The 19019-nt window shown below is 44.2% G+C and overlaps 1 protein-coding gene across 1 annotated transcript; it reads left to right on the forward strand.

Annotated features, from left to right (window-relative positions):
• The first annotated feature begins 6204 nt into the window (after positions 1-6204).
• LOC144487349 (uncharacterized) lies at positions 6205-11354 on the forward strand. The gene is made up of 3 exons (XM_078205436.1): positions 6205-6254; positions 7538-7642; positions 10011-11354. The coding sequence occupies exon 3, from the start codon at positions 10361-10363 to the stop codon at positions 10949-10951; it is 591 nt and encodes a 196-aa protein (XP_078061562.1). The 5' UTR covers positions 6205-6254; positions 7538-7642; positions 10011-10360; the 3' UTR covers positions 10952-11354.
• The last annotated feature ends 7665 nt before the right edge of the window (positions 11355-19019 follow it).

Genomic DNA, 19019 nt, shown 5'->3' on the forward strand with positions numbered 1-19019 from the left:
AATCAATTGTCGTAAAAGCCCATTTGATTCAGTAACGCCCTTTAGAAAAGGAAACCTGCCGTCCTTACTTGGTCAGGCCTACATGTGACTCCAGACCAGCAATGTGGTTGACTCTCAAATGCCCTCTGAAATGGAGGGCAGTTAGGGATGGGAAAGAAATGCTGGCCCAGCAAGTGATGCCTATATCCCGTAAAAATGAATTTTAAAAGTCCCTCAGTATCTCAGTAACCTGCTCCAGCCCCACAACACTCTGTGTAAATACAAGTTGTTGCTGATTATGCCCTGAGATAGAAAATGTGAACCCGATTCCCGTCATCCGCCAACTCAGCAACTTCTTCACAAAAAGTAAAGCACATGGGATTGGGGCTGTTGTACTGAGATGGGTAGAAAACTGATTGGCAGACAGGAGACAAAGAGTAGGATTAAACGGGTCTTTTTCCAACTGGCAGGCAGTGACAATTTGGGTAACGCAGGATCAGTGCTGAGACCCCAGCTAGTCACCTGCCATAGGTCTTGTTTTTTTCCCCCTGTTTATTATGCATCATTTTTAAATTGTTGCTTCCTAAGAATCTAATTTAAAACCACGGATAAACTCAAACCACTTTTGGAAAATCTGTGACTCTCTGATCAAGAATCTTACTGACCACTGCACACCATTCTGGTCACCGTATTATTAACAAAGATATCCAGGCACTGGAAAGGGTGCAGAGAAGATTTTAATGATGAGATTTTAATGTAGAAGGCAGCTCACCACCACCTTCTCAAGGGCAATCAGGGATTAGCCATAAATGCTGGCCAAGCCAGCAATGCCCACATCCCATAAATGATTTTCAAAACGTGTGTGGTTTTTTTATCAGGAAAGGATTGACAGGCTAGTTCTTCTTTCTTGAGAAATGAAGGCTGAGGGATAACCTGAGCAGAGGTCCTCAAATTTATAAAGGGTTTAGATACAGAAATAGTGTTTCCTCTTGAGGGGAAGAGCAAAAAGTAAAGTTTTTATTTATTCGTCACAAGTAGGCTTAGATTAACACTGCAATGAAGTTACTGGGAAACTGGAGACAATCAATGTAAAACAGTCACTAAGAAACCCAATAGGAAATCCAGGATAAATTTCTCTACACAAAGAGTGGCGAGAATATGGAAATCACAACTACAGAGAGTGAAATGAACAGTATAGATGTCTTTCAGGGGAATCTCAACAAGTACTTATGTATGATTTTATAGTTCATTCAGGATTTATTTCAAAAAGACTAAAAACAATAAAGTGACAGGAGATAATTTGCAGGGTGTGAGACTCTGTGTGTGAGGGTGTCTGTGAGTGTGTGTGTTGCTTTTCATTGGTGTCACAGAAACCTTCCTCTTTCTGAGCAGACAATCTGGCCCCTGAATGATGTGAATTGTACAACTCAGAGATTCTCCATTCAGAATGACCATGTGCTGTGTAAAACCTGACATCTCCACAACCAGACGCCACTTCTCCTGGAACAACGTGAAGTGACTACAATTTTCTAGATTGATTTATTTGCTCTCACATATTTTCTCAGTTCATAAATTCCATCACGACCTTTAAACACACCGATGGTCTCCACTTTAAATACTTCCCTCAGTCTTACCAACATATAGCAATTGGATTGCTGATATTACAGGAATCCATTCTGAAATTCTGTAAATCTGATTCCCACCTAACACCAACCCATATCCCCATCTGAGTTCCAGATTTTAATGAGATTTCTTAAAACACAGGCAGCCTGGCAGCACAGTGGTTAGCATTGCTGCCTCACAGCGCCAGGAACCCGGGTTCAATTCGTGCCTCAGCTGACTGTGTGGAGTCTGCACATTCTCCCTGTATCTGTGTGGGTTTCCTCCGGGTGCTCTTATTTACTCCCACACTCCAAAAATGTGCAGATTAGATTGATTGGCCATGCTAAATTGGCCCTTAGTGTCGGGGATTAGCAGGATAACTACATGGGTGACGGGGATAGGGCTGGGGGTGAGATCGTTGTTGGTATAGGCTCAGTGACCTCCTTCTGCACTGTAGGGATTCTATACTGTCTGCCCTATCATTACATTGGATCCAATACTGTGTTCACTGACACACTGCAGCCTGACTTATATTTGGAATAAACACTATGTTTGTTAAATCCAGAGTAAGTAAACTAAGCCAATCCATGACGAAGGGTCATCCAGACTCGAAATGTTGGCTAGAATCTCTTTGTAAGTCTCACAAACTCCCCAGCCTTCAGGAGAACAGTGACCACGACACCACACAACCCTGCCACAGCAACCTCTGCAAGACGTGCCGGATCATCAACACGGCTGCCATCATCTCACGTGAGAACACCATCCACCAGGTACACGGTACATACACTTGCAACTCAGCCAACGTTGTCTGCCTGATACGTTGCAGGAAAGGATGTCCCGAGGCATGGTACATTGGGGAGACTATGCAGACGAGACGACCACGGATGAATGAACAGCGCTCGACAATCACCAGGCAAGAGTGTTCTCTTCCTGTTGGGGAACACTTCAACAGTCACAGGCATTCATAGAATTCGGCCTCTGATCTTCGGGTAAGCGTTCTCCAAGACGGCCTTCATGACACACAACAACGCAGAGTCGCTGAGCAGGGACTGATAGCTAAGTTCCGCACACATGAGGACGGCCTCAACCAGGATCTTGGGTTCATGTCACACTATCTGTAACCCCCACAACTTGCCTGGACTTGCAAAATCTCACTTTCTGTCCTGGCTGGAGGCAATACACATCTCTAACCTGTGCTTAATGCTCTCTCCACTCACGTTGTCTGTACCATTAAGACTTGATTACCTGTAAAGACTTGCATTCCAACCATTATTTTGTAAATTGGGTTTGTGTCTTTATATGCCCTGTTTGTGAACAGAACTCCCACTCATCTGATGAAGGGGCAGCGCTCCGAAAGCTTATGGCTTGTGCTACCAAATAAACCTGTTGGACTTTAACCTGGTGTTGTGAGACTTCTTACTGGGCCTACCCCAGTCGAACGCCGGCATCTCCACTTCATGGAATCTCTCTCCACAGTTGCTGTCAGACTTGCTGAGGTTTTGCAGCATTTTCTGTTTTGAAGTCAGTGCTTTGCTGTGTTGTCTCTGTGCTCCATCTCCACTCTGATTGTATTGGAGCCTGTGTGTGTCATTGTAACACTGAGAGTAAGTCAGTGCTTTGCTGTGTTGTCTCTGTGCTCCATCCCCACTCTGATTGTATTGGAGTCTGTGTGTGTCATTGTAACACTGAGACTCTGTCACTTATTATTGGACAAGCAGCAAGTCACCGTCACAATGCCCGGCTGATTGACGGCAGCGTGGACCAATGGGGAGACAAGGGGCGCGGTTGGAGGTCCGAGTGGGAGAGGCTGGTCCTCCAACCAATCACAGTGAATGAGGGGCGGGGCCCGCTCTGACTGGAGCATGCGCAGTGTGGGTAATGGCGACGGAGACGGGGCTGTTTTTTCGGCTCGGAGATAGATTAGCGGTGATTGGCGGTACGGAGGGGGCGAGGGATCTCGCGGGTGGACGGAAACGCTGCGTAAGCAGGTTGTGTCAGCCGTGAACCTCGGTAAAGAGCTTCACGGACCCAGTTTGTCCTCTTTTTAGGTCAAACCAAACCAAGTAAACAAACTCAGATTAATTCAGGACAAAGTAAAAGGGGCAGCTCCCCAAAAAGGAGGGGGAACAGCCCGAACAGAAATCAAAGTACAAAGGAAACTTAAAAACACCAAATTAAAATGTGATTATTAGGGTCAATAATGCACCCCAACCCCTGCGGTGCCCAGCGGGCGCGGAAAGCGTCAACCTCGCCCGTGGACACCGCATGCTCCCTCTCCAGGGACACCTGGCCGTGAACGTAGCTGCGGTAGAGGGGAAGACAGTCAGGATGGACGGCCCCCTCGATCGCCCGCAGCCTGGACCAGTAAATGGCGCGTTTCGCCAGGCCCAGGAGCAGGTTCACAAGGAGGTCGCCATCCCGACCCTCCCCTCTCCGCACCAGGTGTCCGTAGATCAGGAGCGTGGGACTGAAATGCAGACAAAACATCAACAAAAGGCTCTTTAGGAAAACATAAAGGGAGTGCAGCCTAAGACACTCAACATAGACATAGTCCATGGACTCCACAAGGCCGCAGAAAGGGCAGTCTTCGGAGCCCGTGAACCAGTGAATCCTACGGTTGTGCGGAACTGCTGCATGCATCACCCTCCACCCCAGGTCCCCGACGTAATTGGGGGAGATCCCTCCGTAGAGGGACCTCCAACGGACCCAGTTTGTACCGAGCGGTACCGCAGCTCCTCATGTTCGGGCCGCGCTCACGGCCGCCATCTTTATTGGGGGCAATATGCAAGAAGGCGCATGCGCAGCCGTCATCCTTTTAGGGGGCAATGTTGTCATTGAGTGGGAGGAGCTTGTTCCCCATTGTTCAGAATGGAGACAACTTGTCCATCAAACTGCATCAACCCTCTGAGTCCCAATGTCTTATTGATGAGGCAGAGCGGTGGCAGAGAAGGAAAGAAAGGGAAATAGCTTTGACAAAGGGTCATCCGGCCTCAATGTCAGCTCTTTTCTCTCCTCACAGATGCTGCCAGACCTGCAGAGATTTTCCAGCATTTTCTCTTTTGGAAAGGGAAATAAATTCTGCTTTCCAGATCCCACTATATCATGAGATGTATTTCCCATTCATCTTCTGTTCCACCATCCTTTTAGGCAGCGAGTTCCAGATCATGTGCTCTCCCTACCCAAGTATAAATCTTCCTCAAATCCCTGCTCTGTCACTATTCAAATAATGTCCTGTATATTACACTTTTATCCAGTATTATAGACATCTGTCTGGCAGCCTGCATGGAGATTTTCAGCTCCCTGTGTCCAGGACAGGAAGCAGTGAGCATGGATCTGTCAATCAGCCTCAATTAGCATCTTTAGGAGAATTGGGAGGGTGAATATTAGATACAGCAGAGTGAGAATGGAGAGAGAGTGTGTGGGATGGAGATTTACAGCTTTTGGGGAATGAGAGAGGAAAGAATGTTCCATAGAAACTTGAACTGTCTGTTCTGAATTTCTATCTTGTACTGACATTGATGACTTTTGTAAATTCCTTTTACAGGATATTAGAAGGTGAGGATTTACAGACAGAAATCTCAAACCAAACGTCACATCAATATCTGACAGAGTCCTCAATTCGTCGGGACCTGAATATTATCGACCTTTGAATCCAGAATGGAAATGTTTCTCTGTTCAGTCTGCTTCAGGAGATTTTAAATTTCAGTGTGACTGGAAAAGCACCGAGACACACACCCGAGTGAGAGTGTTCCAGTGCACTGAGTGTGGAAAGAGCTTTAACCAGTTACACAGCCTGAAAATACATCGCAGCATTCACAGCGGGGAGTGGTGGGTGCCTGGAACTCGGGGGAGGTAGTGGAAGCAGGTACGGTAGTGACTTTTAAGGGGCGTCTTGACAAGTACATGAATACGATGGGAATAGAGTGATATGGTTCCCAGAAGGGTAGGGGGTTTTACTTAAATCGGGCAGCATGGTCGGTGCAGGCTTGGAGGGCCAAAGGGCCTGTTCCTGTACTGTAATTTTCTTTGTTCTTAGTACACAGGCCAATTTATCTTTCTAGGGGTGAGTGTGTCTGAGAGGTGTGCAACTGGAAAACATTTTCCATTCACCTCCTGCACTGCTGCAGTATATAGATATTGTTCTCACTCTGCCAGCAAGGCTGTGGGATTAATTGGATAGATCTTAAAGACAGCCCGATTGGGCAGGATGAGCAAAATGGTTTCCATCTGTGATGTATCATTCCATAAAACAGAATATTCAGCATCAGGGGAAAGAAAGTGAAAGAAACCAGTCTCTGTGGGATTTACCCAACCAGTATGAGCACCTTCAGGAGAGCAGAGAGGGGAAGAAACCAGTGGGAAAAGTTTTTAAAACTCGGGGTATTCCCACAGGAGAGCACTGGTTTAAATCAATTTTAGAAATGGAGAATGGCAGTGCACAAATTCCGAGGAATACATTTTTAAAAATTATTTGATCTTAATTGCACAAGATAATTTTCTATTATCGTCTTTGACAATGACGCCGTTAATTCCCAGCTGCCCCTGCGGGTGTGATAGTGTCCTATTCATTCCACAGGAGCCTATTGCGCAGGCGCAGTGCTATATCTGGAGCGTGCGCAATGTCACTTTGCTCGGAGTCTTGCGAGTGCGGGAGTTGGCACATTTTTCTGCGGGTGAGTCGGTTGGGCTGTGGGAGAAATGGAGCCGGGAGTCGGGATAGGGAGGGAGGTTTGGCTTCGAAACACCCGCTGTAGGCCGCACGGCCCGAATAGACCCTGCAGGTCCCGAGTTTACAGCTCCCAGGCTTTTATCCCTGGAACAGGCCCCGGTTATCGGCCGCCATCTTGTTTAAGCGAAGACGGAGGGCGCATGCGCTGCTGTCTGTGACGGGTCATAATGGGCGTGGTTTCAGGGGTTGGTTCAGAACCTCGATCTTCAGAGGGACAATAGGTAGCAGGGCGCATGCGCAGCTATCCAAGAACAGGAGCCAGTCATTGGGCCCATCGAGCCTGCTGCATCATTCAATAAGATCATGTCTACTTTGCTACCCCCACCCCGTCCATACCCTTGGCTTTCTTGTGGATCAAAACCTCAGCTTTGAATATATTCAATGACCTGCCTCCAATACTCACTGGTGAAGACAGAGTTCCAAAGATCAACAACCCGCTGAGAGAAAAGATCTCTCTTCATCTTAAATTTGAGATCCTTTATTTTTACTAGATTTCCACACCAGAGGAAACATCCTCTCAGCATCTACCTTGTCAAGCACCTTATATCATATGAATCATAGAATCCCTACAGTGCAGAATGAGGCCATTTGGCCCATCAGGTCTGTACCGACCACAATCCCACCCAGGCCCCAGCCCCACAACCCCATGCATTTACCCTGCTAATCCCCCTGACACTAGGGTCAATTTAGCATAGCCAATCCACCTAACCCACACATCTTTGAACTGTGGGAGGAAACCAGAGCACCCGGAGGAAACCCACGCAGACATGGGGAGAATGTGCAAACTCCATACAGACAGTGACCCAAGGCCGGAATTGAACCTGGGACCCTGGTGCTGTGAGGCAGCAGTGCTAACCACTGTTCCGCCCTTAAATTCCCAGATGTTTCATTAAGATTACTTCTCAGTCTTCTGAACTCCAAAGAGTAGAGGCCCAAGCTGCTCAACCTGAAAGATAAAACTCCTCATTTCAGGAATCAACCAACTGGATCTTCTCTGAACTGCCTCCACTGCAATTTTGTCCCAGCTGAAGTAATTCTGTGCCAGGTTAAAGGAGGAGTGAATGTTTTGAATTTCTGTCCTGGACAGATGCTGATGGATTTTGGAAACTCCTTTTACAGGGGGTTAGAAGGGAAAGATTTACACACAGCAAACTCAGACCAAAAGAAATGTTTGTCTGTCTTGAATTTCTAACCTTGAATTACACCTATAACTTTCCTCATTTACAGGGAGAAGATTTGAAGATTGCAAAATTTTTCCCGGACATCAATCTCTCTGAGATCTTTTCAGCTGCTGCAGATTTTAAAATGTGAAAACAGTGAAATTGTTTTGAGGTGAGTGTTAGTGAGCATTAATTTAAATTTAGAGCATGCTCTGATTCCATGGATCTCGGGCTATTGTGACTCCTTTACCATGGATGGGGAGGCAATGGTGCAGTGATAGTGTTATTGGATTAGTAATACAGGGATCCAGGTCAATGCACTGTGAACCCTGGGTTCGAATCCCACAACGGCAGATGTTGAAATTTGAATTCAGTAAAAATCTAGACTTAGAAGTCCATTGATGACAATTGTTGTAAAAATCCATCCAATTTAATAATGTCCTTTAAAGAAGGAAATTACCACATCCCCCAGCAATGCAAATCACTCAGTTCAAGGGCAATGAGTTATGGGCAATAGATGCTGATGCAGCCAACACATAGAGTCATAGAGCAATATAGCACGGAAACTGGCCCTTGGGCCCAACTGATCCATGCCAACCATGGTGCCCTCCCAGCTAGTCCCAGTTGTCCATGTTTGGCTCATATCCCTCTAATCCTTTCCAATTCATGTAATTATCCAAATGCTTTTAAAAATGTTTAAACCTGCTGTTTGAACCTGCCTCAACCACTTTCTCTGGCAGCTCATTCCATGTACACACCACCCTTTGCATGAAGAAGTTGCCCCTCAGGTCCCTTTTAATCTTTCCCCTCTCATCTTAAACCCATGCCCTCTAGTTTTCAATTCTCTTACCCTGGCAAAAAGACAATGTGGGTTCATCCTATCTATGCCCCTCATGATTTAATACACCTCAATATAGTCACCCCACATTCTCCTACATTCAAAGGAATAAAGCCCTAGCCTATCCAACCTCACACGATCATTCAGGCCCATTAGTCCCGGCAACATCCTCATAAATCTTCTTTGCACTCTTTCCAGTTTATCAATGTCTTTCCTGTAACAGGGTTACAAAAACTGTACACAGTACTCCAAGTGCAGCCTCACCAATGACTTATACAACTATAACATAATGTCCCAACTCCTATACTCAGTGCCCTGACTGATGAAGGCCAGTGTGCTAAATGCCTTCTTCACCACTCTGTTTACCTGTGCCGCCACTTTCAATGAACTATGTACTTGTATTCCTGTGTTCCTCTGTTCCTCAACACTCCCCAGTGCCTTACCATTCACTGTACAAGTCCTACCCTGGTTTGACTTTCCAAAATGCAACACTCACACTTAAGACCATAAGAGATAGGAGCAGAAATAGGCCACTCGGCCCATCGAGTTTGCTCCGCCCTTCAATCATGGCTGATATTTTTCTCATCCCCATTTTCCTGCCTTTTTCCCATAACCCCAGATCTCCTTATTAATCAAGAACCTATATATCTCTGTCTTAAAGACAGTCAATGACCTGGCCTCCACAGCCTTCTGCGGCAAAGAGTTCCACAAATTCACCACTCTCTGGCTGAAGAAATTCCTCCTTATCTCTGTTTTAAAGGATCGTCCCTATAGCCTGAGGTTGTGCCTCTGTACTCTGTATTATCTGTACTGAAATCCATTTGCCAATCATTGGCCCACTTTCCTAACCGAACAACTGATCAAGATCCCCCTGTAATTTTTGATAACCTTCTTCACTATCAGCGATTCCTCCTAATTTAGTATCGTCTGCAAACTTGCTAACCATGCTTTTTATGAATTTTTAAACGACCATCCATTTCTCTGTTTCACCTCTGCCCTCCCTGATCAGCTCTCTGCCATTGTCTACCTTCCTCTGCCTCTAATAATGGGTGTATTTTAACTATTATTTCCACAAGCTATGTCTTGATGAGGTTTTTACCACTTCACAACTCTATTCACTGCTGAGTGACCAGCTTAGTCTTACAATGTTCAGGAACTGTTTCTCTTCCACTGGAGATCATTTCCCTTCCACTTCTGAGCTTATATTAACCAACAAAATCTGATACATTTTTATTCCCTGTAATTCATTCTGCCCACCCTGAAACGTTAATCTTCTTTCTGTCTAAAAGGATGGTCTCTTTCCTAATGTTCACAATTAAAGGGCAGGAGATGGCTGATATTTAAGGGGACAGTAAATTAATATAGGACAGAGATATGTCTAGTGTTATTATATGGTACCCAGATTAGATAAATTATTTATGTTTCTGTATTTATTATTATTTCTTGCATTGTAATATAATGCTGTAGCGATGTTATACATTTCCAGTCATAAAGTCATTACAGCACAGAAGGAATACATTTGGTAACTCGAGTCCATGCTGACTCTCTGTATAACATTCCAGTCCCATTCCCACTCTATATCCCCATTCTCCTGAAAGTTTATTTCCTTCAAGTGCCCATCCACTTTCATTTTTAAATAGAATCCTGTTCTGACTTTCTATCCTGTACTGACACTGATGACTTTTGTAAACTAATTTCACAGGACATTGAAAGAGGAATCACAGCCCGAAATCTCAAACGTCATGTCAGATCTGACAGAGTCATATTCCTTGGGAGCTCAATATCATCGGACTTTGAATCTCGAAGGAGAAATGATTGTCCGGTCTGTTGATTTGAAAAGATTTCAAACATCAGTGTGACTGGAAAAGCACCAACACACTGCCACACTCGAGTGAGAGTGTTCCAGCGCACTGACTAAAGAGCTTTAACCAGTTACACAGCCTGAATAAATATCACATCATTCACAGCAGCGAGAGACTGTACCCGTGTTCTGTGTGTGGACGAGGCTTCAACGGATTGTCCACACAAGAGAGAGGCAAGGACACCTGCACCATGGAGAAACCATGGAAATGTGCAGACTGTGGGAAGAGATACAGATACCCAAATGAGCTGGAAGCTCATCGGCGCAACCACACTGGGGAGAGACCATTCATGTGCTCTCAGTGTGGGGAGGGATTCACTCAGTCATTCAACCTGCAGAGACACCAGCGAGTTCACACTGGGGAGAGACCGTTCATGTGTTCTCAGTGTGGGAAGGGATTCATTCAGTCATTCAACCTGCTGACACACCAGCGAGTTCACACTGGGGAGAGGCTGTTCACGTGTTTTCAGTGTGGGGAGGGATTCAGTCATTTATCCAGCCTGCGGAGGCACCAGCGAGTTCACACTGGGGAGAAGCCATTCACCTGCTCTCAGTGTGGGAAGGGATTCACTCGGTCATCTGACCTGCGGATACACCAGCGAGTTCACACTGGGGAGAGGCCATTCATCTGCTCTCAGTGTGGGAAGGGATTCGCTTGTTCATCCAACCTGCGGGCACATGAGCACATTCATACTGGGGAGAGGCCATTCACCTGCCCTCAGTGTGGGAAGGGATTCGCTCAGTCATCCCACCTGTTGAGACACCAGCGAGTTCACGAGTGATTTCAGAGGTTGGATTCTGCTGTTATTGTTTCTGCTCTCAATTACACCCAGGACTGCATTTTGTTCATTCTCACAGTTGGTCAATGGGGAGGGTCGAAGGGTGACCCCCCTGCATCTCTGACCCAAAACCATAAATCTGTGTCCCCCTCATCCTTGTCCCATCAGCTAATGGGAACAGCTTTTCTTTGTCCACCTTATCTAAACCTGTCAGAATCTTGTCCACCTCTATCAAATCTCCCCTCAACCTCCTTTGCTCCAAGGGAACAACCCCAGCCTGACATTGACAATAAAGAACAAACTAACAGAATATGTTAATACCTGAAATCAAATGGGAATGTTTAATTTCTGTTTTAAAGATATTGTGAATATATTGTCCTGGACAATAAAGGAATTGGAATAACTCATCTTGGGTGTGGTTGAATGGAATATATCAATCTGATATCCACCTACAGTCTAGTGAAAGTCTGGAATGTGTAGCTGTAAATCCCTCCCTAACAGCACTGTGGGTGTACTTACACCTCAGGCATTGTAGCAGTTCAGGAAGGCAGTGTTGGGGTTGACCACGGCCGAGGCAGCTACATACAGCCACATATTCTGTTATAATTGAAGGACTGCAGATTGAATGTGAGGCATTATGGGACTGGACTATCTTGACCACATTCCTGTGACTGCTCAGTTTCTGCAATCACGGACCATTAAAGCTGCTCAGCAGGGCCCCAACAGAGGACCTGGTGAGAATATTTACTCAGAATGAGTTAGAATTAAACTGGGGTGGCACGTGGCACAGTGGTTAGCACTGCTGCCTCACAGCGCAAGGAACCCGGGTTCGATTCCCAGCTTGAGTCACAGTCTGTGTGGAGTTTGCACATTCTCCCCGTGTCTGTGTAGGTTTCCTCCAGGTGCTCCGGTTTCCTCCCACAGTCCAAAGAAGTGCAGGTTAGATGGATTGGCCATGCTAAATTGCCCCTTAGTGTCAGGGGGACTAGCTAGGGTAAATGAATGGGATTATGGGGATAGGGTTGGTGGGACTGTGGTTGGTGCAAACTTGATGGGCCGAATGGCCTCCTTCTGCACTGTCGAGATTCTATGAGATTATTGCGGGACCGGCTGGTGTTCAGCAGCTGAGATCCTGGAATCTGTAAAAAAGGGGGCTGACTAATCAATAAACAGTGGTAGGTAGCTAAGAAGTGAAGCGTTTTCAGGCATGTTTACATTATTTTATCATAAATTTGTGATAAGAACTGTGAAGGTCTTGTGACCCGGTAGTCGGTGAAGTGACGGTACACTCCAAGTAGCACTGGACTGAAAAGTGGACCTCTAAGAGTGGATTCTAATGGTTATAATCTTACCCAAGCATGGCCAGTGACAAATCAGAGCTCGAGTGGGCACCAGACAGATTTCTTACCTGTCTTTTGGAAACTAAGAACAAGAAACTTAACGATAAAACGATTTGAGAATAGAGCCAACATTTTGAGTCGAGGTGACACTTCATAGGAGCTCTGATGAAGGGTCTTCCAGACTTGAAACGTTGGCTTGATTCTCTCCCTACAGATACTGTCAGATCTGCTGGGATTTTCCAGCATTTTCTGTTTTTGTTTTACTTTTATAATAAATGATTCGGTCTGATTGGAATCCCCACGATCCTCCCGCAAAACAGAGAGAAAGTGGTGGCAAAAGGAGAAAAAGGATATGGATGATAGAGTCTGGGTTCTGATTCTCCGAGCCCATGTAGAATTAACAAAATGAGTGAACCAGTTTATAAAGAACAGAAATTACCCATCCCTAACAAAAACTGATCAAATTAAAATAGGTTGAGAATATAACAAAAAAATTCATAGATGAAGTTTAAAATCAAGTTTCTTTTGTTGTTAGAGAGGGGATTTTTTACAGTAACTTCATTGCAGTGTTAATGTAAGCTTACTTGAGACTAATTATAAACTTTAAATTTTTTAAAGTTATTTTGTTAGAGGGGTTCAGAATACCTTGAGATTAAAAACTAATAAAGGCTATTGAAACAGGGTGGACTGACTTAGACTAATGTAGAATAAGGACCACAATGTGCCTTATTTATATTATACAAAGGTACTGTCTGCATAGAGACACATATAACCACTGGTAGAGAATTTAAACATGTATTTCAGATTTAAATATACTTTTTGTACTAAAATGTATACCTTGGCCAAACTGCAGACTGCCCTAAAGCATAATGGGATAAAAGCTGAGTGAGACAGGCCACATTCTTTCAGAACGGTGAAGCCACAGAACACAGTTTTTATCAGTATGAGTTATAGAAAATACTTGCTTCCCAGACATTAGAATGAATAGAATTATTCATTTTTTACTGATAAGGGATGGCTCAGCAGACAGTGGAAAGGAACTTTTGAACCCTATAAGCTCTGTAATAGAAGTTATCACAGAGTTACAGAATCCTACAGTGCAGAAGGAGGCCATTTGGCCCATCAAATCTGCACCAACCAGAATCCCACCCAGGCCCTATCCCCATTTACCCTAGCTAGTCCGCCTGACACTAAGGGGCAATTTAGCATGTCTAATCCACTTAACCGGCACATCTTTGGATTGTGGGAGAAAACCTGAGCACCCAGAGGAAACCCACGCAGACACGGGGAGAATGTGCAAACTCCACACAGACAGTGACCCAAGCCGGGAATCGAACTCGGGTCCCTGACGCTGTGAGGCAGCAGTGCTAACCACTGTGCCACTGTGTCGCCCGTGCTGAGAGTCAGTTAGAAAGCAACCTTTGAACCCTCTGGACCTACGTAAGTGAATGTTGCAAAGTAACAGTGGGCAGGAACTTTCAGATTCTACAGACCAATGAATTCCCATTCTTCCAGAAGATAGGATGTTATTGGCCAAGGTAAATATTGTGCATGAACATGATTGGAGCATCCAGTTAGGATGGCAGAGTGGGAGGATGAAATGAACTTTCAAAATAGTATAACTACATGGCCAATGTATTGTAACTTTAGAAAGGAATTGGACTGCCCAGCTGCCTTTCTCAATAAGTAATGCCTTTAACCAGTATACTGTCTTTTGCAAATCTTTGTATTAACTGGGTTCAGCTCAATACTTAGCCTCCGAGAAAAACCCCCATCATATGTAAAGTGAAGTAATTGTGGGCCAAGTTTTTTCTGCTCACTCCCGACCCCTTTAGGTTCTGTAGAAAAGTTAACCCTTTCAGCAGACAGTTCATTTCTTTGTAAATCACCTGGAAACTCATGTGTCTATTTTAGTTTTTGATTGAGGATTTATGGGAACCAGTGAAACGTGGAAATTTTAAGCGGAGCCTGGAGGAATTTGGAAGAACTGTGAGGATTTTATCGTGTTGTCACCTCAACCCCAGATAAAGAACAAAGATTTTGCAGCTGGCAACATGTTTGGGATTTTAAATCAACAAAGACTTGATGTTTCCGATAAAATCAGGCCTTGGAAGTTGGCTAAAAAAAAGTTTAAGTTATAATGAAGGGGAATGAAGGATCTTGTGTCTTATTTTAATCAAGGAGTTGTGAACTTAGACCATAAGACATAGGAGCAGAAATAGGCCACCAGACCCATCGAGTCTTCTCCGCTATTCAATCATGGCTGATATTTTTCTCATCCCCATTCTCCTGCCTTTTCCCCATAACCCCTGATCCCCTTATTAATCAAGAACCTATCTATCTCTGTCTTACAGACACTCAACGAACTGACCTTCACAGCCTTCTGCGGCAAAGAGTTCCAAAGATTCACCACTCTCTGGCTGAAGAAACTCCTCCTCATCTCTGTTTTAAAGGATCATCCCTTTAGCCTGAGGTTGTGCCCTCTAGTTCTAGTTTTTTCCTACTAAGTTTCAATAAGATCTCCCCTCATCCTTCTAAACTCCAATGAGTGCAGGCCCGGAGTCCTCAACCATTCTTCATACGACAAGCTCTTCATTCCAGAGATCATTCTTGTGAAGCTCCTCCAGATCCTTTCCAAGACCAGCATATCCTTCCTTAGATGTGGGGCTCAAAACTGCTCACAATACTCCAAATGGGGTCTGACCAGAGCCTTATACAGCCTCAGAAGTACATTCCTACTCTTGTATTCTAACCCTCTTGACATGAATGCTAACATTGCATCTGCCTTCCGAACTGCCAACTAAACCTGCACGTTAACTTTAAGAGAATCTTGAACAATGACTCCCAAGTCCCTTTGTGCTTCTGATTGCCGAAGCATTTCCCCATTTAGAAAATAGTCGATGACTCCATTCCTCCTACCCAAGTGCATAATCTCACACTTTTCCACATTGTATTCCATCTGCCACTTTGCCCACTCTCCGAGCCCATCAAAGTCCTTCTGCAGCCCCCCTGCTCCCTCAATACTACCTGTCCCTCCACATATCTTTGTATCATCTGCAAACTTAGCAACAGTGCCTTCAGTTCCATCTTCCAAATCATTAATGTACATTGTGAAACGTTTGTGGTGCTCTGTCGCTTCAAGAAGCTATCGCTGTGAGAGAGAATGCTGAGGATTCATTGTTTGAAATTTACGAGCTGTGAGAACCTGTGTGTTTCATTTGTTTTATGTGGATGTTTGTAGATGTGTTTTATCATTGTTTTGGGCTACATTTGTTAAGGTTTATCTTTCTGGGGAATTAACCTTATCTTGAGTCTTTAATTGAAGGCATTTCTGGAAGTTTCGAAACAGAACCACAAGAACGCTTAAGGAATTAATTTTGGTCGTCGTTGTTGTAAAACACATGCTAAGTTTCTCTGCTTGTGCATGGATGATATTTGTGGGTTGAATGCTTCAAGCTTTCAGGTTTTCTGTCTGTGATTTAAATCAAACAGATTTACAGGGATAGGGCAGTGGAGAGGGCCTGGGTAGGGTGCTCTGTTGGAGAGATGGTGCAGACTCGATGGTCCGAATGGTCCCTTCTGCACTGGAGGGATTCTATGATTCAATGAACACAGGAATGGTCAGAATTATTTCACATGTCCCAAATTTTAAATAACCATTACAATTAAAACTCTCTCATACTCACATGTCAAACAGATTTAAATCAAGGACGTGTAATTAATAAAGCTTTTTTTCACAAAAGTTGTGAACCTAGAGCCACATTTACTGGCCAGAGACATGATTCCAGGATACTTTGCTAAACATGTGGGAATTTTAATCCGGATTCAAACTCACACATGTGAGTATGAGAGAGTTTTAATTGTAATGGTTATTTAAAATTTGGGACATGTGAAATAATTCTGACCATTCCTGTGTTCATTGAATCATAGAATCCCTCCAGTGCAGAAGGGACCATTCGGACCATCGAGTCTGCACCATCTGTCTAACAGAGCACCTTACCCAGGCCCTCTCCCCTGCCCTATCCCTGTAATCTCACACATTTTCCATGGCTAACCTATCTAACCCACACAGCTTGGGATACTAAGAGGGAATTCAACATTGCAAATCCACCGCACCTGGGCATCTTTGGTCTGTGGGTGGAAACTGGAGCACCCGGAGGAAGCCCATGCAGACACAGGGAGAACATGCAAACTCCACACAGACACTCACCCAAGGCTGGAATTAAATGCCTGGCGCTGTGAGGCAGCAGTGCTAACCACTGTGCCACCATGTCACCCTATAGTTGAGGCCAAAACATTGTCTGATTTCAAGAAGATATGAGATATACTCTTGGGGCTAACGGGATCAAGGGATATGGGAGGCGGGCGGGCGGTGGGGGGGTGGAATCAGGAAATTGAATTCGATGATCAGCCATGATGAAGATGAGTGGTGGAACAGGCTCAAGGGGCCGAATGGCCTTCTCCTGCTTCTAGTTTCTATGTATCTCTCCACTGGGCCAGCATTCCATCCAGTGGCACAGTGGTTAGCACTGCTGCCTCAAAAAAGCAAATACAGCAATGGCTTTGGCATCTGCTACAATGTGACTGACAGTTTGACAATGGAGTCAACGGCATCAGGAATAAAAGATACCCTGGGAGGTGGAGAAGAATGTGACGGAGATTACGAGCGGGTCCTTGATAGGTTTTCTAAAGAGATTCAGAAAGGAAATAGCGAGTTGGAAAAAGTCCAGAATAAATTAATTTACAGTTACATTGGAAACCTGTTGCCTCACAGCTGAGTACAAAATATAAAGAGTTGAGGGAACTGGTGGATAAGCTGCAGAATGGAGCTGATTGCTGGCAGGAGAGCACGTCTGACCTGGACAATCAGTTACATTGGGAACAGGGGGCAGATGATAGGGTGAGTGGAGCTCAGAAAAATCTACTGCTGTTCGGCCAAACTCTGGAACAAGATATTGATTTACAATCAGAAAATATCAAATCAAGTGAAGAGTTAGAAGATGCCATGGGGACTTTGAGAAAGGTAATTCAGCCACAAAGTGACACCTCCCCTGAAGCAGACCACTCCCAATGTTTAGCTAACATCAAACAACCTGAGACACAAATCAGTCACCAGTGAGCAGATGTAGTTGTTTTCTCCAAAAAAAGAATCACTGAAAGCACTCCTCCCTCTCCTCTGCCTCTCCTGTGTGATAAGGGAATGCAGGTGTGTGAGGTTAGTCAGGACCTTTGCACCGTCATGATCCACAACGCTTACTCCAAGTTGGTTTGCTCAGTTGAAGGAATACCGTACATTTGAGTCATAATTGTTGAGGCAGGGCGTTGTTTGCAGGCATCACAGATTCGAAGAATTAGTTTGGAAAGGGAATAAAAATTAATTTAATTTGAACAGCCGTGAGTTTCTGTTTGAAATAAATTCAGACTGTACTAAAATGTGAAAGGAATGTATTTGGGTTTGAAATTAACTTGTTCAAGGTTAGAATTGTGAAGGACAATTTGCTCCCAAAACAGAAAGATAAGGCTGCAGTTTGGCAGCAAACCAGTTCCAACTTTCCAAAACATTTGAGTTAAAATTGTTGAGATTCAGTTAACAACACATTTCACAAAGTATTTCTTTCAACTTTGATTAAGTAGCAAATATTGAAAATTGAAATTGGTGTTCAAAAAAGGATAGATAAAAGAGATGAAATTTGAACAAAATTGAAGAAAATAACACGAGAGAAGTTTTTTAAATTATGTAAGTTGATGGAATTGCCAAGTTTCCTCTGCCCACTCCCCGCCTCTCTCGGTTCCACAGAGAAGTTAACCCTTTCAGCAGACAGCTCATTTTTATAAATCTCCACACAGCCTTTGTTTTTTAATGTAACCTGTGATTGGACACATTAACTCACTGGGATCTTGGCCAGAGCCAGATGGATTGTTTATGGGGTTTTTTTAAACAGGTGATGACGGTTTCACTCACAAACAATCCGAGTGAAGGCAGCAGTTTTGAGAATTAAAGCAGAGAATAAAAGACTTTACTTTTCAGAAAGCCAACAAGCCTGCTTTTGAGATTGGAATTGATAAATATCTGATGTGAGTTGCTATTTCAAGCATTTAAAATGGAAATTACCTGGTGTTTAAGGGAAAGAACAAAGTTGATAATGCCTGGAATCAAACAGAAATGTTTGGTTTCTGTTAAAAGATATTATGAGAATATTTAATGATTTATTTAACTCTAAAGATTCTCGAGAACTCCTGAAAGTGTAGTTTAAAGGAATCCATACATTTGGGTGTTTATGAAGATTTGAGTGAAAGGGAAGTCTCGATGAGATGAATGAGGTGACAGTTTTCTCTTGGAGATACTTGTTTCTTGTCTATGAATTATTTGAGAGAACTGAATTTGATAATCTGGCCTCCATCTGAGACATTATTCCCAGAAATCCTCAATTTTAAACTAAAATAGACACATGAGTTTCCGGGCAGTCACAGGAATATGGTCAAGATAGTCCAGTCCCACAATGCCTCACATTCAATCTGCAGTTCTTCAATTATAACACAATATGTGGCTGTATGTAGCTGCCTTGGCCATGGTCAACCCCAAGGGTGCCTTCTTGAACTGCTGCAATGCCTGAGGTGTACGTACACCCACAGTGCTGTTAGGGAGGGACTTCCAGTTACTGAGAGAGACAAGAGATGAAATTGCTGGGCCTCTAACAGAAATCTTTGTTTCTTCATTGGACACAGGTGAG

Source organism: Mustelus asterias, unplaced genomic scaffold, assembly GCF_964213995.1.
Source record: "Mustelus asterias unplaced genomic scaffold, sMusAst1.hap1.1 HAP1_SCAFFOLD_751, whole genome shotgun sequence".
In the NCBI taxonomy this organism is placed as follows: domain Eukaryota; kingdom Metazoa; phylum Chordata; class Chondrichthyes; order Carcharhiniformes; family Triakidae; genus Mustelus; species Mustelus asterias.